Source organism: Ursus americanus, chromosome 23, assembly GCF_024610735.1.
Source record: "Ursus americanus isolate L20-20 chromosome 23, mUrsAme1.1.p, whole genome shotgun sequence".
NCBI classification, from domain to species: domain Eukaryota; kingdom Metazoa; phylum Chordata; class Mammalia; order Carnivora; family Ursidae; genus Ursus; species Ursus americanus.
The window spans coordinates 42,255,826-42,281,946 of record NC_142149.1 but is presented as its reverse complement, the minus strand read 5'-3'; the positions used below and the strand labels follow the sequence as shown (position 1 = coordinate 42,281,946).

The 26,121-nt window shown below is 37.9% G+C and overlaps 1 protein-coding gene across 1 annotated transcript in view; it reads right to left on the bottom strand.

The window, feature by feature from the left end:
• The window catches only part of CPD (carboxypeptidase D), a 77,788-nt gene that overhangs the window by 16,410 nt on the left and 35,257 nt on the right, over positions 1-26,121 (bottom strand). The window contains exons 8-12 of the mRNA XM_045773150.2: positions 15,886-15,995; positions 7,373-7,475; positions 6,746-6,888; positions 4,923-5,092; positions 957-1,280 (exon numbers count right to left, since the gene is read on the bottom strand). Of these exons, the coding sequence (XP_045629106.2) occupies positions 957-1,280; positions 4,923-5,092; positions 6,746-6,888; positions 7,373-7,475; positions 15,886-15,995 (850 nt within the window). The remainder of the gene's footprint in view (positions 1-956; positions 1,281-4,922; positions 5,093-6,745; positions 6,889-7,372; positions 7,476-15,885; positions 15,996-26,121) is intronic.

Sequence of the window (26,121 nt, the reverse complement as noted above, 5' to 3'; positions counted from 1 at the left end):
TGAATTGGGTAGAAATATTTAAGAATCAGTTGAGGAAGAGAGGTAATAGGTATTGCCAAAGCAAATACCACTCTTTGCATCTAGGAACATTATAAACCAGTATTTGAGAAGCTAAATGTACTGGTAAAATCAGAAGGACCAATGAAGAAAAGCACAGTAAAAACGTCCAAGTCTAGATAATGTCCCTTAGGTATGTAGTAGAGAACTATAATACAAGCTCAGGGAAAAATGTAGAGTGAAGTCCTCAACAGGCAAACAGTAGGAATCAACAAATCAAGAAAGTAATTTTCGAGCAACTGTAACAAGACCTAAAGAAGATTTACAGTCAAACAGTGAAAGTGAGGCAGAGCAGCCACAGAAAGCAAAGATATAGGCTGGCTCAGCATCAGTTTTACTTAAGCCGGTCTGCGTATTTTTACAGCACCCTCAACACGTACTGTCCCCAGGTCTTCAGGGAATAGCAACTGTGAATAGAGATGAGGGTGCAGAAAATGACAGCAACCAGGCTTCATTTTCTAGTTGGAAAAAAAAAAAAAAGATCCCTGACAGGTGAGCTCACGGTTCCAAATCTGTCCCTTGCCCTCAGCAAAATAAAACAAACGAAGTAACAGTCAGGACACGAATGTGCAGCCGAGAAGTGGAGAGCGTTTTTAATTCAGTCGAAGTAATCATTAGGAAGAGTCATTTTACATTTCCAGGTGGCACAGACCATCCATTGCTAATTGAACAAGTAATTCTCCTCCAACGTTCCTCATAAAAGTTTCCAGAGTCAGTGTTAGAAAGCTCTCTAAGCAGTATCTGTTTCAAAATAAGTAAACTCCAATTCTCTCTATATGCAGCTCCCAAATAAATTACAAGAGCCATTCAACACTGAATGGTTGAATGTAACTTCTTAAAAAAAAAAAAAAAAAAGGAAAGAAAGAAAGAAAGAAAAGCAGTGAGAGGGTGGCACTTACTTGGTGAGATTTGTGATGTGTGGGTAGTTCATCACGAGTCCTCTCAGAAACTCTGATAAGTCTTTGTATGAATGGTACCGATAGAGAGCCAGATTTGAGGAGGACCGTAACATGAGGCCTTCCAAGCCATTCTCAGCTGAAAGGTCTTTAATTAAAGCTTCAAACTCTTTAGTAGTTGGGTCACTGACATCATCAGTGTTGGTGCTATCCCCCTTTCCTTTCTTTGATTCATTGCTTGAATCTGCTGAAGATCGAACAAGTGTGAAGTTGACCTGAATAGCACCTTCACTCCTCACAGTCACATTCTTGGTCACTGGATTATACCTGTAATAAAGGGAGAGATGAGAGCCAGGCTTCTGCAGTGGGGGTGCCCAGGCCTTGGGGAAACAGAAATCTGCAGAGGATATGTGAATTCTTGAGATAAATCCTGTGACAGCCAAATATGTAACTTTGTGATAATTTATTATTTGTTTTAAACGTTAACAAATAACAGACATGGGCAGACTGTAAAATGTGAATGGGTTTTTAAGATTAAATATATGACTCCAAAAGAAAGTTTGTATTTGCAGTAAATACCTCGTGTCTCCTGGATTCTGAGTTCACTTGTCTGTCATCAGGGTGCACGGTTGGAAAAATTTGAGAGGTACTAACTTAGGACGTTATCTACCAAATGCATGATTCCTGCTCTAGTTTTCAGATATCCTGCTGTTTTTGTTTTTCTAATACTATGGCAAAATGGAAGAAAAACAGAAAAGATCTCATTTCTCATTAGTGTGAAATTCTAACCATCCATTTTACAGACCATTAGATATTTGAAATACTTTTTTTTTAAAGGTAGCAGTAACTATAAATGTTTTCATATACTTATCCTTACTTCAATTTAATGTCCAAACTAACTCTTCAGAAATAAGATAGCCAATAAGGGGGCGGGGGGCGGATATCCACTGGTAACATCTACGCTTATTAAAACACAAAAAAGAAAACTACAAGAGGGTAAAAATGATAAGTTTCAAGTTAAACAGTCAGGTGTTTTGTAAAGGATGGGGGGATAATTAAGTTTTTTTCCAAAGAAAAAAGTCATAAGTTCATTTTCGCTTTTTGAGTAAATATATCTTTGTAGAAATAAAACTTATAAAAAAGAGGAAAACTGCCTTAGAGAATTAGAAATAAGAAAGAACATTTCACCAAAGCAACAGCTCAACATAAGGCCATATATGAAAAACCCACAGCTAACATCATACTCAATGGCGAAAAGCTGAGAGCTTTTCCTCTAAGATCTGGAACAAGACAAGGATGTCCACTCTTGCCACTTTTATTCAACATAGAACTAGAAGTCCTAGCCACAGCAATCAGACAAACAAACAAAAGAAATAAGAGGCATCCATATTAGTAAAGAAGTTAAACTGTCACTATTTGCAGATGACATGATATTGTATACATAGAAATTCCTAACGGCTACCCCAAAATCTACTAGAAGTAATACACAAATTCAGTAAAGTTGCAGGATATAAAATACCCAGAAATCAGTAGCATTTCTATACATTAATAACAAAGTAGCAGAAAGAGAAATTAAGAAAATAACTCCATTTACAATTGCACCAAAAAGAATAAAACTTAACCAAAGAAGTGAAAGACCTTTACTCTGAAAACTATAAAACACTGATGAAAGATACTGAAGATGACACAAACTGAAAGGTATTCCATACTCATGGAATGGAAGAATATTGTTAAAATGTCCATTCTACCTAAAGCAACCTACAAATTCAATGCAATCCCTATCAAAATACCAACAGCATTTTTCATAGAACTAGAATAAACAGTATTAAAATTTGTAGGACCACAGAAGACCCCGAATAGCCAAAACAATCTTGAAAAAGAAAAATAAATCTGGAGATATTACAATTCTAGATTTCAAGGTATACTGCAAAGTTGTAGTAATCAAAACAGTATAGTAGTGGCACAAAAACAGACACAGATCAATGGAATAGAATAGAGAACCCAGAAATAAATCCATACATATATTGTCAGTTAATCTATGACAAAAGAGGCAAGAATATATAATAGGGAAAAGGTAGTCTCTTCAATAAATGGTGCTGGGAAGACTGGACAGCTACATGCGTAAGAATGAAACTGGACCACTTCCTTACAGCATACACACAAATAAACTCAAAATACACACATACACACAAATAAACTCCTTACACCATACACATAAACTCAAAATGGATGAAAGACCTAAATGTGAGACCTGAAACCATAAAAAAAATCCTAGAAGAGAACAGAGGTAGTAATTTTTCTTATATTGGCCATAGAAACATTTTTCTAGATATGTCTCCTAAGGCAAGGGAAACAAAAGCAAAAATAAATTATTGGGACTACATCAAAGCAAAATGCTTTTGCACAGTGAAGGAAATCATCAACAAAATAAAAAGGCAACCTACTGGATGAGAGAAGATATTTGCAAATGATATATCCAATAAGGGGTTAATATCACAAATATATGAAGAACTTCTACAACTTAACACCAAAAACCCCCTAACAATCTGATTAAAAATTGCCATAGGACCTGAACAGACATTTTCCCAGAGACGATATACAGATGGCCAACAGGCACATGAAAAGATGCTCAACATCACTAATCATCAGGGAAATGCAAATCAAAACCACGATGAGATACCATCTTACCCGTCAGAATAGCTAAAATCAAGAAGACAAGAAATAACAAGTGTTGGTGAGGAGGTGGAGAAAAAAGAACCCTTTTACACTGCTGATGGGAATGTAAACTGGCACAGCCACTGTGGAAAAATGTATGGAGGTTCCTTGAAAAATTAAAAATAGAAATACCCTATGATCCAATAATTCCGTTACTGGGTATTCACCCAAAGGAAACAGAAACAGTAAATCGAAAAGATACATACCACTATGCTTATTGCAGCATTAGTTACAATGGCCAAGATATGGAAACAACCTAAGTGTCCACCGATAGACCAATGGATAAAGAAGATGTGGTGTACATACACAATGGAATATTATGCAGCCATAAAAAGAATGAGATCGTGCCACTTGTCACAACATGGATGGACCTAGAGAGTATTATACTCAATGAAATAAGTCAGAATGAGAAAGGTGAATACCATGGGATTTCACTTAGATATGGAATCTCAGAAAAATGAATGAATGAATGAATGAATGAATGGAAAGCAGAAACAGATCCATAAATACAGAGGATAGTCTGACGGTTGCAGGGGGCAGGTGGGCAGAATGGGTGAAGGGGAGTGGAAGATACAGACTTCCAGTTACAGAATGAATAAGTCACAGGAATGAAAGGTACAGACAGGAAATAACAGTCAAAGATACTGTAATAGTGTTGTATGGTGACCGGTGGTAGTTGCACTTGTGGTGAGCAGAGCATAATGCATAGACTCGTTGAATCACTATGTTGTACACCTGAAACTAATGTAACGTTGTGTGTCAACTATACTCAAATTAAAAAAATTTTTTTAAATAAAAAAAAGAGAATGGTTTAGGTGAGGATAGAAAAAAAAAAAGAGTGTGAAAGGCTTTAAAAAGGAACAAATGTAAAGTGGTGGTATTTATTGGACAACATGACTAGAAGTATGCAGCAGAACAGGAGTCCTTTTTCCCCAACTGAGAGGTACTTCCCAGAATTGTTACCAGTTAGTGAAGGAATCACTCACTACATCTTTACATCTGGACAGGGGGCAGGGGACCTGAGAAGAGAAGGCCACTGTTCAAAGGGCAAAATTTCACAGATTTCTTAAATCTGATAATTTATATACTCACTTTATCACTAGAGGAGAATCAAATGTGTAACCAGTTCTAAACTTCCCAGCATTAAACTCAAGGTTGCTTGACTTCTCTAGGGCTTTCTGACAATAATCTTCTAGAATAGAACCATGTTTATCTTTCCTCAAGCACTTAATATCAAAGTATTCAGTCACTCACCCTCGAGCAGACGCTGTGATTTTATAAGTTCCTGGAACCAAGAGACGCCAGTAATCTCCAGTTTTGTAGGTAGTCACTGGGTGATTAATTTCAGCAACACTAATCGTGGCATTTAATATACCCCTGCCATCGGTGGCATCTAGGACAAATCCTTTGACACCCTGATGAACCTGGATAAAGTACAAGGATACCCAGATGTCAATGGTAAAGATCATCATCTAATTATTTTGGGAGCTCATCTCCAAAATAACAGATTGATAATAAAGTAAACATGTGGAACAAATAGGAATTTAGGAGTTGAGAGTAAAGCTAAATGTAAACACCCATTAAGCAAAATATTTTAGTTTCTGAAAGGTTAATTTTTCATAGCCTAGGTTTGTCTTTATCATGAGGAATATAATTAAGTCTGTATAAACTTTAGCACATCTGGCAATTTCAGCATATAGGACATTCTACAAGAAAATTGTCCTGCCCTATTTCTTCTCAAAGATTTTATTTATTTATTTATTTGACAAAGAGAGAGACAGCACAAGCAAGGGGAGCGGGAGAGGGAGAAGCAGGCTCCCCGCTGAGCAGGGAGCCCAATGAGGGTTTCGATCCCCAGACCCTGGGATCACGACCCGAGCCATAGGCAGCTGCTTAACCGACTCAACCACCTAGGCGCCCCCTGTCCTGCCCTCTTTAAAAGGGTAATGTCAGGGGTGTCTGGATGGCTCAGTAAGTTGAGCGTCTGACTCCTGATTTCAGCTCAGGTCAAGATCTCAGGATCAAGAGACTGAACCCTGCATCGAGCCCCATTTCGAGCCCCATGTTGGGGCTCCACACTCAGCAGGGAGTCTGCTTGAGATGCTTTCCTCTGCCTCTCCGCCTGCTTGCTCACACTCTCTTTCTCTCAAACAAATAAATCTTTAAAAAAAATTAAGGGAAATGTCATTTTTAAAAAAACGGAAGGACTGTTCTAGATTAAAGTGAGTAAAGAGATACAATAATCAAATGCAATACATAAACCTTGACTAGATCCTGGTTCTAAAATATAGCTATGAAAAGACATTTTGGGGTAAAAGAGAGGGAAATTTGGATGTGGACTAGGTACTAGGTAATAGTAGAGAATTACTATTAATTTTCTTTGGTGAGATAATGGCACTTGAAGATGTCATACAGGAGAATATCCTTATTTTTTTTTTTTTTAAGATTTCATTTATTTATTTGACAGAGAGGGAGACAGCCAGCGAGAGAGGGAACACAAGCAGGGGGAGTGGGAGAGGAAGAAGCAGGTTCCCAGTGGAGGAGCCTGATGTGGGGCTTGATCCCAGAACGCCGGGATCACACCTGAGCCGAAGGCAGACGCTTAACGACTGAGCCACCCAGGCGCCCGAGAATATCCTTATTCTAAAAGATCTATTCCAGGAGCGTCTGATGGCTCAGTCAGTTAAGCATCTGACTTGGGCTCAGATCATCATCTCGAGGTCTTGGGATGGAGCCCCGCATGGAGGCTTGCTTCAGGCTCTGCACTCAGCAGGGAGTTTGCCTGTCCTTCTGCCCCTTGCCCTGCTTGTGCATGCTCTCTCAAACAAATAAATAGAATCCTTTTTTTTTTTTTTAAAAAAAAAGCAAATCACCACCAGCCTCTTTAATCATTTCCAACTCCTCCCCATGCATACAAATAAGCTCATTTTCATCCACGAATTTTCTAAACACACTAAAACATGAATAGGCTAAATTCAGAAGTGTGTATTTGAAAATCATTGTGTGAAAATCAAATGTACACATAAAAGTATTCTTGCTCTTGGGAGAGATTTCATACTTCACTCCTAAATAGTCACCTGTTTCATAAACTGGATTAGAGATCTTCGATTCTGTTCCCAAAATTTTGGCAGATCTTTCTCAAATGGGTATTTCACACAACCTAGCTCAATAGTTACTTCAAAGCAATTTGTCTGTAAATAGTTCCAGTCCTGCATACCACCTAAAGGATAAAAAATTAAAATCCATTAACTCTGAAGAAGAGGAACTAGATCAGATCCCAAAAAGTAACCAACATTCCTAGTAAAAAAGCCAAATCCATCTTTTCTCAGCATTGGTTGAAAAAAAGTAATATGTTCATTTGAGAGCTCCTTGATGCTTATGGTACAGGTAAGACACCTGTACTTTCATGTTCAAGAAGAATTCAAGTGTAGCTTACCCACTTCTTATTAGCACACCTAATTAACAGCCAGAAGTAAAGTACAACGCTTTCATGAAGTTTTAGTACAATCTCTTTACTCAAAACTCCAAGTGTACTAAATTTAAAAATAGCTGAAAAGGTTATTTGAATGTTTTAAATTATTTAAACAATATTTTTTAAAAGAATAATCTTTTTCTCAAAATTAAAAAATCAGTAAGAAGCAGCATCATCCAGGGGGACAGAAAATCCATCAAGTTATATGGCATTGATACGAAAGAATGTTTACCTGGGACATTATACCAACTAGCTCCATTTGTTATTCCATGAGGAAAATACTCATTTGGGTACATATTCTTGCAAGGTCTCCCTTGAAACATCTGGGAATTTTCCTGAAAAAAAAAAAAATTAAGAATCTTTACTTGTCTTTGTTTGCACCACAGGAAGGATAAAGAAAAATAATAAAAGTGGTTACCAATAGGGTGTATGTGGAGGTGGGAATGGGGTGAGTGGAGCCATGGGAAGCTCTGAGACTTTTTAATGTATAACTTTCTATGCCATTTTGATTGTTTACTATATGAACTTATTACCTACTTTTAAAAATCAAAATTAAACGTGTTCTGTAAAAAAATGGACTTTATGGCTTGCAGTTACAAGTAACATAAAACCCAACTCAATCCCTCTCCAAAAAAATCCCACAAAAAAGTGTTCATATTCATGTTTTCATGTTTTCAAGAAGCTTGAAAGTCCCGAAGATAATTTACGCATGATGTGGAGTAAGCAGCTTTCTCTCTCTTCCAGATGGTCCCTCTGTGCTTTGACCGCATTCTGTACCCGTTACAACAGGTTGCATTGTTTTCTTCCCTACAAACAAGACACTACTCCCTGAAACAGCATGCGTCTTTGCGTCTCCAGCATCTAGCAGTGTCTGGCATAGCGCATGTGCAATAGCTTGCCTGAGGAAGAGGAAAACAAACTGCCATGGAGACACAAGTAAGTGCTACCGGAATCTAGAGAAGAGAAAGGTTACTGACTAGAGCAGCTGTGGAGGTTTCCTGAAGAAACCAAGATTTGAAAGATAGCCAAAACTTCATTTCTTTCTTGTGGAAATAGAAAAAAAAAAAACTGTATAGAAAGCATGAAAAGAAAAATAACAAGTTCCTGTTTTCCTGCTACTAAGAATTAACCATCTAACTTTAAAATAGGTCAGTCAGTAGAGCATGTGATTCCCGATCTCAGGGTCATGAGTTCAAGCCCCATGTTAGGCGTAGAGCTTACTTAAAACAAAAAAAGAATATATATGTATGTATATGTGTGTGTGTGCATATATATATATGTATGCATATGTGTATATATGTATGTATATGTGTATATATATGTATGTATATGTGTCTATATGTATGTATATGTCTATACATGTGTGTTTATGTCTATATATGTATATGTCTATATATTTATGCGTGTGTGTTATGTGTGCTTGTGTATATACACACATATGTATATGTACGTATGTGTATATAAACACCACCCCTGGATTTAAAATTTAAAAAATATATAAACAAGCCCCTTTTATCAAGTTAACATACCAATTACAAGCTTATGATCCCACTTATTATCAAATAAAAACTATTATTCTGGATTACTGTAATAACTGGGTACATGCTCTATCGCTTTCTGGTTTTTTCATCAAAGATGTGCGTGCACCTTCTATGTCTCTCTCTCTCTCTTCATTTCCATTAGTATCTATCTGTCCACTCAGTTATGAATTATATAGATGTACTACTATACTAATACAATACATATAATATAAACTGGCATAAAAATAAAAAATATTTAAGGGATAAATTTAAAAATATAATTTCTAATATATTCTTCCTACATCTTAGTGGATCATCTAGTATAAACCTCACTCTAGACACCATAGTTCGAGGCGGTAGCTATTAACATCTTTATTTTTTTTTTAAGATTTTATTTTATTTATTCGACAGAGACAGAGACAGCCAGCGAGAGAGGGAACACACGCAGGGGGAGTGGGAGAGGAAGAAGCAGGCTCATAGCAGAGGAGCCTGATGTGGGGCTCGATCCTATAACGCTGGGATCACGCCCTGAGCCGAAGGCAGACGCTTAACCGCTGTGCCACCCAGGCACCCCCTCGACTTTATTCTTAGAGTAATAAAGAGCTACTAAAAATCTCTGAAGAAAGGGTGATATGCGAAATAGTCACGGCTCTAGGAAGTTTATCCAATAATAATGTGAAAAAGAAACCAAAGCCAGGGAGACCCATCAGAGTACTACTGAAATAATCCAAGTGTGAGATCACAAGCCCCCAGAAGGTTGATTTTACCATGTGCATTTGCCATCTCCTTTAATTCTCACTACTCTGATCATTTTTTTTAAAACCTAATTAAATTTGTCAAGCAAACAGTTTGACAACTTAAAGAAGACTGAGTTGAGGATGTCCAATCTCAGTCCACACACAGTCTAAAAGTCATATACCAAGATATTAAATGATGGGTGCTCTCTAGGTTTATTTTCTTCTTGCTGTTTGCCTATATCTTTTCATCTGTTTACAGTAACTCCCATTCTATGAAACAGTTTTTTAAAGGGGCATTTACGTATTGGTGACAGGTAAAGCAACTGGATGCAATTGCTAAGATGGTAAAAATGGCTGAGGATGGAAGATGGAGGGAAAAAAAGTTAAAGAGACAATGTCCAGCCAACAAAGAGAAAAAAAGCAGAGCTTTCTACTCTACAATGGGGCAGAGATCAAGGGGAGACGACAACAGTGTCAGACTTCAGAGGTCAAGAGAGTTAAAAAAAACAACAGATTTCTGGTAACCCTTGAGGGGGCACGTCCAGGTAAAACAATGTAGGCAGAAGACAGATGACAAGAAACTGAGAGGACAGAACAATAAGGAAGCAGAGAAAGAGACTACTTAGTTTTCATCTTTTCTCTTGCTCTTTCCTAAACTAATTTTAGACTTGCAGAGATGTCGCAAAAATAGTACAGGGAGTTTTATATACCCTTGATCCAGCTTTCCCTAATGTTAGCATCTTATGTAACCAAAGCACAATTATCAAAACAAGGAAATTAACACTGTAATACCGTTAACTAAAATAAACTAATTTTTATTCAGAACTCACTAGTTTTTCCACTAATGCCTCCTTGACATTTTCTTGTCACTTGATATCTATCACACTGTACAGCAGAAAGTTGTTTCTTCACTTTCACTTAATTTAATTCATTGAAATTCATTATACTTATAATAAACGTTATTATAGAAAGATTAGAAAATTCAAGAGCACAAAAAGAAGAAAAAATATAAGCCAAAGATCATTTAATATTTTGGTATGTAACTTTTAGACTCTTTCTGGCCTATAGATAAACTGGGATGGATGGGAATGGATGCCCCGCCCCTCAGTCTTCTTAAGGTTCTCAAAATCTGCTTTACTGAGATATAATTCACATACAACATAACTCACCCATTTATAGCGTACATCTCAGTGGTTTTTGAAGTATATTCACTGAGTTGTGTGATAATCACCATGGTAAATTTTAGGACCTTTTTATCACCCCAAAAGAGATCCATACCCATTAGCACTGCTCATTTCCCTCCAACCTCCTCCCTGCCTCTCCTTGCCTGCCGAGCCCTAGGCAACCACCAGTCTACTTTCTGCCTCTATGGATTTGCCTATTCTGGACATTTCATGTAAGTGGAATCATACAATATGTGGTCTTTTGTGACTGGCTTCTTCCACTTAGCATAATGTTTTCAAGAGTTATTCAAGTTGTAATTTGTTGTACTCTATCCCTTTTTATGGCTGAAAAATACTCGCTGCATGACTATACCATATTTTGTTTATCCATTCATCATTTGATGGACGTTTGGGTTATTTTCATTTTTGGCTATTATGGATAATGCTGCTACGACATTCGTGTATAGTTGACCCTTGAACCACACGGGGATCAGTGGTGCCAGTGCCTCCACAGAGTCAAAAATCCAGGTATAACTTTTGACTCTCCCAAAACCTAACCACTAACAGTCTACTGTTGACCAGAAGTCTCACCGATAACATGAAGAGTGAATTAACACATATTTTGTATGTTACATACTGTATTCTAACAATAAACTAGAGAAAAGAAAATGTTATTAAGAAAATCATAAGGAAGAGAAAATACATTTGTGGTACTATACTGTAATTACAGAAAAAAATCCATATATAAGTGGACCCATGCAGTTAAAACCCGTGTTGATGCTCAAGGGTCAACTGTACAAGCTTCTGTGTGGGTATGTGTTTTCATTTATCTTGGGCATCTATCTAGGAGTGCAATTGTCAGACCTTATGATAATTCTGTACCTAACACTCTTAGGAACTGCAATACTGTTTTCCAAAGCAGTTGCACCATTTTACATTCCCACCAGCAATACAGAAGTGTTCCAATTTCTCTACATCTTTACGAATACTTATTTTCCATTTTTTAAATGATAGCCAAACCTAGTGGGTACAAAATGGTATCTCATTGTGGTTTTGATTTGCGTTTCCCTCATGGCTAATGATATTGAGTATCTCTTTGTGTGCTTCTTGGTAATTTGTGTATCTTCATTAGAGAAATGTGGGTTCAAATCCTTTACCCATTTTTCAATTAGGCTGTCTTATTATTTATTTGTAAGAGTTCTTTACATATTCTAGATATAAGATTCTTATCAGATATGTAATTTTTTATTTTGTGGGCTGTCTTTATACTTCTTGATACTCTGTTATGTGATGAATTCTGTCCTCCCAAGAATATATGTTGAAGTCCTAACCCCCAAAGACCTCAGAATATGACTGTATTTGATTACAGAGGTAATCAAGTTAAAATGAGGTAGAGTGTGCCCTAATCCAGTATGTCCGGTATCTTTATAAAAAGGGACAATTTGGGTATAGACACAGGGAGAATGCTATGTGACGACAGAGGACTGGAGTAATCCATCTAGAAGCCAATAAATGCCGAAGATTGCCAGCAAAACACCAAAAGCTAGGAAGAGACAAGGAAGGATTCCCCTACAGGCTTCAGAAAGAGCTTAGCCTTGCCAACACCTTCATTTTGGACTTCTAGACACTAGAACGATGAGAAAATAAGTATCTGCTGTTTCAGGCTACCCAGTTGGTGAAACTTTATTACACCAACTACAGGAAACTAGTATGGTATCCTTTCTGGCAAAAAAGGGTTTTAATATTTGATGATATCCAATGTATCTTTTTTTGGGTCACTTGTGCTTTAGGAAACCAGTGTCTAACCCAATGTCACAAAGACTTATTCCTATGTTTTTTTCTCAAAGTTTTATAGTTTCAGCTCCTACATTTAGGACTATGATCCATTTTGAGATAATTTTTGGGTATGGTGTGAGGAAGGGGCCCAAATTCATTCTTTTGCATGTGCATATTCAGTTTTCCTATCACCATTTGTTGAAAAGATGATTCTTTCCCCCATTGAATTGTCTTGGTGCTCTTCTCAAAAAATCAATTGATCATATATGTACGAGTTTATTTCTGTAGTCAATTTTAATTCATTGATCTCTATGTCCATCTTATGTCAGTGTCTCAGTATCTTAATTACTGTAGTTTTGGAGTAAGTTTGAAATTGGGGAAGTATGAGGTCTTTAGCTCTTGTAATTTATTTTTTGTTTTAGAGATAATTTTGTCTTTTTCTTCCATTTCTTTCCTAAGTTTTATCAACTGTCCTTCATTTCTTCCTATCTTTTCTTTTTCTATTTGTTTTTATTTTTTAAGTATCTGAGCCTACATGTTTTTTTCATATTCTCAATGTGTTTGGGTATACTTAATGTGTTTGGAGTGTTTGACTTACGTTTTCTTCTGCTTCTTGATTATTTTTTGGTGGTAGTTAAGGTTTCCTCAGGGAATATGTGTAAATTTCATTTTCTAATTTTCTCAAATAGTTCTCCATGGATTTTACTTACCTCTTGTTCATTTTTATGATACTGGGCTGTTATACATGATTCTTAGTTAACGGCGCCCTTTTCTGTCAGTCTAGCAGTGAAGGTGCTTTAGCATGGTTTGTTTTTGTTTTATTCTCCTTGATGTAAGGGTTCAGCTGGGAGTCTCCTGGTTTTATGGTTCTCTTCTATCTTCTACAACCCTACATTTCCCCTTTTTTCTTCTTTTCCTCTTCACTATCCAATCACCAAAGGGCACTTCTTCATTTCTTTTTGCCCTTTTTCTGCCTCAGAAGTTAAGAGTTTGGAAGATTTCCCTTTAAATCCACCTGTCCTTTTAAATTGTGCCTGCCCCTTTAAATTGCACCAGATCTTGTAAGTTGTATAGACCTTGAAATCTCTTACCAACATTCCAGTGCTCTCATCTGCCCAGTGCTTTTTTATTTAAGTTTCAGATTTAGGGTGTACTTAATGTTTGGTCATTCCATCACCTTCAGGCCTGCCCTTCATTAGTCCCCATCTCCTGTCTTCAGATTGTCTTGGTCTGCTTTTTCACACCACGAAGCTATTGCAGGGCACAGGGGGGTGGATGTATGATAGATCATGATAGATCATGGCTAAGAGAAAGGAGGCTGTGAGTAAAGACTGAGGATTTTAATTATCACCTTTCCCATTTACAACAGAAGAAATGAAGGCAGAAGATTTCAGAGGAAGCAGTATGTGGTGGGATCGAGAATGGAGGAAAATATGGGAAAGACACAAATTGATAATAACAGAGATGACAGAATCTGAATGAACTCACATCACATTATTCCAAGTTCTATTTAGTCAAGGCAAAGCGATCTACTGAGAATAAGGGGAGTAAAGCTGGGATTAGAAAGTTCAGATAGAGGATAAAGGTTTAGAATCATCAAGGCAGGAAATGAGCCAAAGAATCAAGCAGCAAAACATGAAATACTGCCAAGTAGAACTGAGGGCTCTGCTGAGGTTAGAAAGCATAGAGAGAGTGTGGTCAATTTCCATGACTATGTGACTTTTCTGGGATGAAGAAGAGAAATGGTGGTGGCAATTACTGTGGATTGGGCACTGGCGAGGCAGGTATGTCAAAAGGGTATCCCAAGGTATGAGTGAGAGTGTCACTGAAAGGGACGTCCATAGGTCTAAGCTGGATAGAAAGTAAAATCAAAAGAATTAAAGGTCAAAGAAAACAAAAAGGGTGCCTGGGTGGCTCAGTCCGTTAAGCATCTGCCTTTGGCTCAGGTCATGATCCCAGGGTCCCGGGATCGAGCCCCCTGTTGGGCTCCCTGCTCAGCGGGGAGTCTGCCTCTTCCTCTCACTCTGCCCCTCCCCCGTGCTCAAGTGTGCTTGTGTTCTCTCTCTCAAATAAATAAATAATATCTTAAAAACAAAACAAAACAAAAAGAGGATAAGGAACTCAAAGTCACAATGAGGATAAAAAGCAGAACTATAAGATCGGGCACCAAATTTGATGGGGATATGAGCATCTGATCACTAAATTTTAATTTTGATTATTCAGACGGTATAATATTCTCTTATGCCATGAACATCCCTCCAATGGTGTGCCCAAACAGAAGTGTAATAATAGACGTATTCCCCTGTTAGAAACTCTCAACAATCTCACAAGGTCCCCTTGTGCAGAATGAAGGCATGCGCAATGTGAAATAACAGAAGGCTGTGATTAGAGACCACAGAGTTGCAGTGTTAATATTCTTTATCTGTAACCAATAAAGTCATAGACTGAGTCCAGTAAGACCAAAACCTGAAACTAATAGGCCTAGTTTCCAAGCCCCAACTTTTAACATGTTATCTAAGAATAATTTTTCAATTAAAATTTCACACAAACATGCACACAAACATATACCATTTCTTTTCTTTTCTTTTCTTTTTTCTTTAAGATTTTATTTATTTGACAGAGAGAGACACAGTGAGAGAGGGAACACAAGCAGGGGGAGCAGCAGACGGAGAGGGAGAAGCAGGCTTCCCACTGAGCAGGGAGCCCGACGTGGGGCTCGATATCAGGACCCTGGGATCATGACCTGAGCTGAAGGCAGATGCTTAACGACTGAGCCACCCAGGTGACCCATACCATTTCTGACTGTAAAAGTAATGTGTGTTCATCATATAAAGTTTAGAAAATACATAAATATCTACCTGCTTGCTCTGACTATATGTTACTATAGGCTCTTCAATAGCTTAGACTAGCGGTCAGCAATTTTTTTCTGTAACGGACCAGATGGTAAAAATTCTAGGTTTTACAGGCTTGAAAGTGTCTGTTGCAACTACTGAACTTTACCTTCTGCACCTATGGAGATGACTGCTGTGTTTTTCTTCTTTAGTCTGCTAATATGGTTAATTACACTCACTTTTTTTCAAATGCTGAAAGAGGAAGTAGCCATAGACAATACAGAAAAAAATGGATGTGACTGTGTAGCAATAAAATTTTATTTACAAAAGCAGTTAATGGGCTGGGTTTGGCACTAGAGCTGTAGCTTGTCAACCTCCATTTTAGATCACAAGCAGGTTTATAATGTAAATTCTAGTCAAATGAAAAACCTAGCATGCTAATTTATATTTACTATGTTTAGTTTATTATGATTCAGGTACTATGCTGAAAACCGTAGACAAAAAGACATTACTTGAGATTAAAGGCTAAAGGGGAAATACATAGTATATTCAAAGTGAGGTAGAAAACAAGAGGAAAAGCAGTTATGACTGACTGAAAGAAATCATGGAAGTCTTAACCGAGAAGAAAACACTTGACCAGAGTCTTACTGGACTTTGTTTCAATGTATTTTTTAAATTAAAGAACCTGATAGCATTTCACGTTTAAACACAAGCCTACCTTGGAATAAGAAAGTGCTATCTGTTGAAACACAGCATCATCTGGTGATTTACTATATGTGGCAAGCCCTTGTTCATCATCATCAAAAGGGTAGTTCACTACCAAAGAACCTGCAAAGGGAAAAGAGGAAAAGGTATCATGCTCTCTTCTTCAAGATGGGTCATCAACATAAAGCACGCTTTCATAATACTGCCAGAGACAGGGAACCAAGACAATTTTCCAAGGCTAATTTCCTCATTAGAAATGAAAAAGGTGCTAATTTCCTCAATGGAAAATCAACTGGATAAGTGAAATATCAAATAGCTATGCGTGACACTTAAAGGCTGCCTTAACTAGAAAGGTCTTAGGACTTTACTAGGTATAATTTATGTCAGAGCCCAAACCAGAAGTATACAGGCTTAATTTAAACAGTTTTACAATACATAGGACCAGAAAACATGAGCAAAATTTGATACTTTTCTAGTAAAATTCAGATATTTATAATGTCATGGAATTTTAAAAGAAGAAAAGATTCTTGAAGTTCAATTAATCCATCCTCTTCATCTTGCAGATGTGGAGTCTAAAACAGAGAGGTTAAATAACTTATATATGGATAGCAGAGCTGGCCCTGACCCACACTCAGTAAAAAGTGCTAAAAATTTCCCTTATCCTCGCATTATAAATTAGTCAACTGGAGTTGCATTGTATGATTTTTCATGACTTACGGCAAAGAAAGTGATGCTTTAAAATATATGTAAATGGTATCAAGTCCCTTTATGCTCCCCACAGGGCATGAAGAAGTTAGGGTGCTTCTAGGGTAAGAGCCCTGGGCTACACATGCCTTCTCTCCCACCACAAGATGAAATCCCTTATTTTCCTATTAGTCACATTGTTTTCATTTGTTCATCTGTCCACGTAGCCTACCACTACTAAGCCACACATCTTTGCCCTTTTATCATGCCACTTCATGGGAATGGAAGTGAAAGAACATATTCAATTTGAATTCAGATGAAATAATCCTGTGGTAACAAATACCAGCCAATATTTATATGGAGAAAAAAAATTTTTTAAGAAGTATAAGGAACTATGCTCATTTTATCCCCCCAAACAGTTCTAACAAGAACAAGTATACTTCAATACCTCTTTTTAGACAAATTTAACGTCTCAGAAAGATTTAATTTCACCCCAGAACTATGACCCATATCTAAAAATTCCAACAGAAAAAAGTCAACGTCAACTTCCACTCAATACTGTTTTTCAAACAGCTAATTTTCTAAGGACAGAAAAAAAAGGTCATGAAAGACTTAGTTCTATGAAACAGTCTATTAAAAAAAATAATTAGTATCAACCTAAAAAGCAGGAATAAAGGAAAAAATAGATAAATTTGACTTCATCAAAATTAAAAACTTTTGTGTGTCAAGGACCTTAAGAAAGCTAAAATAAAAAAATTAAAATACAACCTATAGAACAGAGAACAGGAGAAAATATTTCAAAGTCAGCAATCTGATAAGGGTCTAGAGTCTAGACATATAAGGAACTCTTACAGCTTAATGAAAAGACAAAAAATTTTAAATTGGCAAAAGACTTGAACAGATATTTCTCCTAAGTAGATATACAAATGGCCAAGTATAAGAAACGATGCTCATTATTAGTCATCAGAGAAATGCAAATCAAAACTACAATGAAATACCATTCTTTACCCACTAAAATGGCTGTAATATAAAAACAGAAAATAAGAAGTGTTGATGAGGATATAGAAAAACTGGAACCATCTACATTGCTGGGAATGTAAATTGTTTGGCAACTGTGGAAATCAGTTTGGCAGTTCCTTAAAGAGATAAACATGCAATTATCATATGGTGGTATTTCCACCAAAAAGCTAAACATGGCTAAATGAAATAAGTCATTCAGAGAAAGACAAATACTGTGTGATTTCACTCATATGTGGAATTGAAGAAACAAAACAAATGACCAAAGAAAAAAAAAGAGACGGACAAAAAACCAGATTCTTAACTATAGAGAACAAGCTGAGGATTACCAGAGGGGAGGTGGGTTGGGGGGATGGGTGAAGTAGGTGAAGGGGATTAAGAGTACACTTATCATGATGAGCACAGAGTAATATAGAGAATTGCTGAATCACTATACTGTACATCTGAAACTAATATAACACTCTATGTTAACTACACTGGAATTAAATTTTTTTAAAAAAGCACTAAACATGGAATTACTCAAAAGAATTGAAAGCAGGGACTCAGATATTGTATACCACTGTTCACAGCAGTATTATTCATAATAGTGAACAAGTGGAAACAACCTTCAATGGAAAAACGGATAAATAAATTGTGGTATACACATACAATGAAATATTTTTGGCCATAAAAAGGAATGAAGTACTAATAAATGCTACGATATGAATGAACTTGAAAACATTATGCTGAGCAAAGTAGACACAGAAGATCACATATTGCATGATTCCATTTCTATGAAATATCCAAAACAGGCAAGTCCACAGAGACAGAACACAGACTGGTTGTTACCAGAGCTTGAGAGGAGGGGAAAATAGGAAGCAACTGCTTAGTGGATAAGAAATTTCCTGTTGGGAAGATGAAAATGTTTTAGAGCTAAACAGAGATGGTGGTTGCACAACATTGTAAATGCACTAAATGTCACTGAATTGTTCACTTTAATGTGATTTATTTTATATGAATTTCACCTCAAGAAAAAAATTAGTATCAAAATTTACAAAGAGGAATTTTACTTTTCTCTATATTCTTTCAAAATCCTGGGGCACCTGGGTGGCTTAGTCAGTTAAGTGTCTCCCTTCGGCTCAGGTCATAATCCTGGGATTGAGCCCCACATCGGGCTCCCTGCTCAGTGGGGAGCCTGCTTCTCCCTCTCCCTCTGCCTGCCACTCCCCCTGCTTGTGTGTGTGCTCTCTCTCTCTAATAAATAAAATCTTTAAAAAACAAAATCCTTCTCAATTGTTGACACCAAAGAAATCCTCTTTTAAATTTCTTTGCTAAGATTTCAAAACCCACTTAAAGATTTTATGATGAGAAAACAAAATATGTCATGGAGAGGGAAGGGTGGATGGCGGCAGAATAGGAGGACCCTAGGCTCACCTCATCCCATGAATACAGCTAGATAACTATCAAATCATCCTAATTTTTGGATTAGAAATTGATCTGAAGCCTGGCAGAACAAATTCCACAACTAAACATAGAGAAGAGGCCACATGGAAGAAGGTAGGAAGAGTGGAAACATGGTTTAGGAGAGACATGGATCATGGCCACTGCGATAGCAAGAGACAGAGGGATGCACAGGGGAAAATGAATCCCCATAGCAACTGGTCTGGGAAGCAAAAAGGCCTGACTGCCACAAGTCCTTGCAACCAGTGGGGCTTAAAGCCTGGAGTTTTTTTTTTGTTTTTTTTTTTTTTTTAAGATTTTTTATTTATTTATTTGACAGAGATAGAGACAGCCAGCTAGAGAGGGAACACAAGCAGGGGGATTGGAAGAGGAAGAAGCAGGCTTCCAGTGGAGGAGCCCCATGTGGGGCTCGATCCCAGAATGCCAGGATCACGCCCTGAGCCGAAAGCAGACGCTTAATGACTAAGCCACCCAGACACTCCAAAGCCTGGAGTTTTAAAGGTCAGCACACTTGGCCCTGGGAGAGCTTGGAGGACATTGGGCTGCTCTTGAAGAGAAGGCAAAGGAAACAGCCTGTGGACATATAGAATGGAAGCAGCGATCAGAAGAGCACCTGGGGCACACAGTGGGGAGGTTACTTGCTCATCTCAGACTGTGTCCCAGAGAGGCAGCATTCACGGAGAGACTCCTCCAGGAACAAAGAAACTGGCCAGAGCCATCTCCCTCCCCCATTCCTCAGCATAAGCACAGGGCCACCTGTGGGAACCAGTGCAGTGCTGACACTCACTACCTAACTTGCTTACACCAAGCCCCATCCCCCCATCCCCCCACCTTCCCACCTCTGTGCTCTGGAAGAACCACCCTTTCCAGTCTCACTTGCTTGAGTCCCAACCCAGGAGGCACCCTCCCCCAGAAGACTGGCCCAAACCCCTGCCCACAATGCATCTTCTAAACTGGGAGTTCTGTAGGGCCTCAGTTCTGGTTGGGGTGGCACCAGGTCTCATTTCACAAGCAAACCAGAGCATATCTGGTTAAAACTCACCACATTTGGGCCAGGGACCAAACACTGCCCACGACAGGCAAACAGAGCCTCTGCAGGCAATGGGCCTGAAGGATAAAGCAACCAGGACAAAACAGCAGAGCACACACAGCACACTGAAGATACTCCTAGAAGCATCAGGCTTCTAGGGGAAGAGGGGACACTACACAGAGCAGGACAATACAGGACCTCTTCATAAGGCCATTATCCTCAAGACAGGAGATGTAGCTGATTTTCCTAACAGAGAGAAACAGGCACAGAGACTTAGATAAAATGAGAAGACAGAGAAATGTGTCCCAAATGAAAGAACAGGACAAGGCCATGGCTGGAGATCTAAACAAAACAGATATAAATAACATGCTTGATAGAGAATTTAAAGCAATGATTATAAGGATACTCACTGGACTTGAGACAAGAGTGGAGGACATCAGTGGGACCATTAACAGAGATAAGGAATAACAGCAGAATTAAAGGGGTCAATAAATTAAATGTTTGATGGAATGAACAGACCTAGAAGACAGAATAATGGAAAGTAATAAGGCTGAACAAAAGAGAGAAAAAAAGAATTATGCAAAACGAGTTTAGACTTAGGGAACTCAGTGACTCCATCAAACATAATAACATTTGTATTATAGGAGTCTCAGAGGAAGAAAGTGAGAAAGGGAGCCAGAGAATTTATTTGATTAAATAATAGCTAAAAACTGCCCTAATCTGGGGAAGGAAACAGATACCCAGATCCAGGAAGCACAGAGATCCCCCAACAAAATCAACAAAAGCAGATCCACACCAAGACATATTGTAATTAAAATGACAAAATATACTGATAAAGAAAAAAATATTAAAAGCAGCAAGACAAAAGACAGTTACATACAAAGGTAACCTCATAAAGCTATTAGCAGATTTTTCAGCAGAAACCTTCCAAGTCAGAAAGGAGTGGCATGATATACTCAAAGTGCTAAATGGGAAAAACCTACAACCAAGAATACTCTATCTGGCAAGGCTATCATTCAGAATAGAAGGAGAGATAAAGAGCTTCCCACATGAACAAAAACTAAAGGAGTTCATGACCAGCAAAGCAGCCCTGAAAGAAATATGAAAGGAGACTCCTTGAGTAAAAAGGAGAGACTAAAAGTGACAGTATGAAGGCATTTGACACAAAAGTAGTAAAAATGAATATTCCTATAAAAAAAATCAGTCAAGCAACTCACAAAATAAAAGGATGTAAAATATGACACCATATACCTAAAACATGGGGAGGAGAGGAGTAAAGAATGGGTTCAAATTTAAAAACCATCAACTTAAAATAGACTACTATATGCAGAAGATGTTATATACAAACCCAATGGTAACCACAAATTAAAAACACTAATAAATTTGCAAAGAATAAAGAGAAAGAAATCTGAATATGTCACTAAAGAAAACCAGCAAACCATGGAAGAGAGACAAGAAAGGATCAGAGAAAATCCTCAGAACCAACCACAAAAAAAGTAATAAAATGGCAATAAATACATATTTATCAATAAGTACTCTGAATATAAATGGACTCAATGCTCCAAACAAAAGACAGAGAGTGAAAGAATGGATAAAAAAAAAAAAGATCCATCTATATGCTGCCTCTAAGAGACTCATTTTAGATCTAAAGACAGTTGCAGATTGAAAGTGAGGGAAAGGGAGAAACATCTATTATGCCAATGGAGGTCAAAAGAAAGCCAGAGTAGCAATACTTGTATCAGATAAAATAGACTTTAAAACAACGACTATAACAAGAGACAAAGAAGGACACTATACAGTAATAAAGGGGACGATCCAACAAGTTGGTATAACAATTGTAAATATGTATGCACCCAGGGATGCCTGGATGGCTCAGTCAGTTAAGTGTCTGCCTTTGGCTCAAGTCATGATCCCAGGGTCCTGGGATAAAGTCTTGCATCAGGCTCCTTGCTCAGCAGGGAGCCTGCTTCTCCCTCTGCCGGCTGCTCCCCCTGCTTGTGCCCTTTCTCTCTCTCTCTCTCTGACAAATAAATAAATAAATCTTTAAAAAATATATTTATGTACCCAATAGGGGGGCACTCAAATACATAAAACAGTTAATAATAAACATAAAGGAACTAACTGATAATAATACAATAATTGGGGACTTTAACACCCCACTTAAATCAATGAGCAGATCATCTAAACAGAAAATCAACAAGGAAACAATGGCTTTGAATGACACACTGGGCCAGATGGATTTAACAGATATATTCACCCTAAAACAGCAGAATACACATTCTTTCCAAACGCACGTTACATTCTCCAGAATATATCGCATATAGAGCCACAAAGCAAGCCTCAGCAAACTGAAAAAGACTGAAGTCATACCATACATCTTTTCTGACCACAATGCTATGAAACTAGAAGTTAACCACAAGAAAAAGTCTGGTAAGACCACAAATACATGGAGGTTAAATAGCATGGTACTAAACAACGGACAGGTCAATTAGAAAATAAAAGAAGAAATAAAAAAGTACATAGAGACAAATGAAAATGAAAACACACTTGTTCAAAACCTTTGGGACACAGCAAAAGTGGTTCTAAGAGGGAAGTTTATAGCAAACTATGTCCTGGAAAGAAACAAGTCCACATGATTGAAGATGTCTCCCCCACCATGCCAAGGTCTCGATACCACCTGTGTAAATCTGCAAATTATTTTCATTGGATGTAACTAGTATTATAAACATAAGTGTGTACTGTCATTCTAAAATGGCAGGTAAAAAGAACACCCCAGAACCAAAGAATACTCATTCTATTCTAATGCCCATGGAACATTTTCAAGAATAGACCATGTTCTGGGACACAAAACAGGTCTCAGCCGATACCAAAAGATTGAAATTATCCCCTGCATATTCTCAGACCACAACGCTCTGAAATTGGAACTCAACCACAAGGAAAAATTTGGAAGAAACTCAAACACTTGGAGACTAAGAACCATCCTGCTCAGGAATGACTCGATAAACCAGGAAATCAAAAATCAAATTAAACAATTTATGGAGACCAATGAGAATGAAAATACAACAGTCCAAAACCTATGGGATACTGCAAAGGCAGTCCTAAGGGGGAAATACATAGCCATCCAAGCCTCACTCAAAAGAATAGAAAAATCTAAAATGCAGTTTTTATATTCTCACCTCAAGAAGCTGGAACAGCAACAGAGGGACAGGCCTAATCCACGCACAAGGAAGCAGTTGACCAAAATTAAAGCTGAAATCAATCAAGCAGAAACCAGAAGTACAGTAGAGCAGATCAACAGGACTAGAAGCTGGTTCTTGGAGAGAATCAATAAAATTGACAGACCACTGGCAAGACTTATCCAAAAGAAAAAAGAAAGGACCCAGATTATTAAAATTATGAATGAAAAAGGAGAGGTCACGACGAACACCATTGAAATTGGAAGGATTATTAGAAATTTTTATCAACAGCTATATGCCAATAAACTAAGCAATCTGGAAGAGATGGAATCCTTCCTCGAAACCTATAAACTACCAAGATTGAAAAAGGAAGAAATTGATTTCTTAAACAGGCCAATTAATTATGAAGAAATTGAGTCAGTGATAAACAACCTTCCAAATAACAAAACTCCAGGCCCGGACGGTTTTCCTGGGGAATTCTACCAAACATTCAAAGAAGAAATAATACCTATTCTCCTAAAGCTATTTCAAAAAATAGAAACAGAAGGAAAGCTACCAAACTCATTCTATGAGGCCAATATTACCTTGATCCCCAAACCAGGCAAAGACCCCCTCAAAAAGGAGAATTACAGACCGATTTCCCTAATGAATATGGACGCCAAAATCCTCAACAAGATACTTGCTAATAGAATCCAACAGTTCATTAAAAGGATTATCCACCACGATCAAGTGGGATTCATACCTGGGATGCAAGCGTGGTTCAATATCCGCAAATCAATCAGCGTGATACATCATATCAACAAGAAAAGACTCAAGAACCATATGATCCTCTCAATCGATGCCGAAAAAGCATTTGACAAAATACAGCATCCTTTCCTGATTAAAACCCTTCAGAGTGTAGGAATAGAAGGTACATTTCTCAATCTCATAAAAGCCATCTATGAAAAGCCTACTGCAAATATTATTCTCAATGGGGAAAAGCTGGAAGCCTTTCCCTTAAGATCAGGAACACGACAAGGATGCCCACTCTCGCCACTATTATTCAACATAGTACTAGAAGTCCTTGCAACAGCAATCAGACAACAAAAAGGGATCAAAGGTATTCAAATCGGCAAAGAAGAAGTCAAAATGTCTCTCTTCGCAGACGACATGATACTCTATATGGAAAACCCAAAAGAAGCCACTCCCAAACTATTAGAAGTTATAGAGCAATTCAGTAACGTGGCAGGATACAAAATCAATGCTCAGAAATCAGTCGCATTTCTGTACACGAATAACGAGAACGAAGAAAGAGAAATCAGGGAATCCATCCCATTTACAATAGCACCAAAAACCATACGTTACCTTGGAATTAACTTAACCAGAGACGTAAAGGACCTTTATTCTAGAAACTATAAATCACTCTTAAAAGACATTGAGGAAGACATAAAAAGATGGAAAGATATTCCATGCTCATGGATCGGAAGAATTAACATAGTTAAAATGTCCATGCTACCCAGAGCAATCTACACTTTCAATGCTATCCCGATCAAAATACCGAGAACGTTTTTCAAAGAACTGGAACAAATAGTCCTTAAATTTGTATGGAACCAGAAAAGACCCCGAATCTCCAAGGAACTGTTGAAAAGGAAAAACAAAGCTGGGGGCATCACAATGCCGGATTTCGAGCTGTACTACAAAGCTGTGATCACAAAGACAGCATGGTACTGGCACAAAAACAGACACATAGACCAATGGAACAGAATAGAGAGCCCAGAAATGGACCCTCAGCTCTTTGGGCAACTAATATTTGATAAAGCAGGAAAAAACATCCGGTGGGAAAAAGACAGTCTCTTCAATAAATGGTGCTGGGAAAATTGGACAGCTACATGCAAAAGAATGAAACTTGATCACTATCTCACACCATACACAAAAATAAACTCCAAATGGATGAAAGACCTCGGTGTGATACAGGAATCCATCAAAATTCTAGAGGAGAACATAGGCAGCAACCTCTACGACATCGGCCAAAGCAACCTTTTTCATGACACATCCCCAAAGGCAAGAGAAACAAAAGATAAAATGAATTTATGGGACTTCATCAAGATTAAAAGTTTCTGCACATCCAAGGAAACAGTCAGAAAAACTAAGAGGCAGCCCACGGAATGGGAGAATATATTTGCAAATGACACTACAGATAAAGGACTGGTATCCAAGATCTACAAAGAACTTCTCAAACTCAATACACGAGAAACAAATAAACAAATCAAAAAATGGGCAGAAGATATGAACAGACACTTTTCCAATGAAGACATACAAATGGCTAACAGACACATGAAAAAATGTTCAAAATCATTAGCCATCAAGGAAATTCAAATCAAAACCACACTGAGATACCACCTTACGCCAGTTAGAATGGCAAAAATAGACAAGGCAAGAAACAACAATTGTTGGAGAGGATGTGGAGAAAGGGGATCCCTCCTACATTGTTGGTGGGAATGCAAGTTGGTACAGCCACTCTGGAAGACCGTGTGGAGGTCCCTTAAAAAGTTAAAAATTGAGCTACCCTATGATCCAGCCATTGCACTACTGGGTGTTTACCCCAAAGATACAGACGTAGTGAAGAGAAGGGCCATATGCACCCCAATGTTCATAGCAGCAATGTCCACAATAGCTAAATCGTGGAAGGAGCCGAGATGCCCTTCAACAGATGACTGGATTAAGAAGTTGTGGTCCATATATACAATCAGAAAGAATGAGTTCTCAACATTTGCTACAACATGGACAGCACTGGAGGAGATAATGCTTAGTGAAATAAGTCAAGCTGAGAAAGGGCTACAGAGGGGAGGGGGGTGGGGGAATGGGATAGACCGGTGATGGGTAGTAAGGAGGGCACATATTGCATGGTGCACTGGGTGTTATA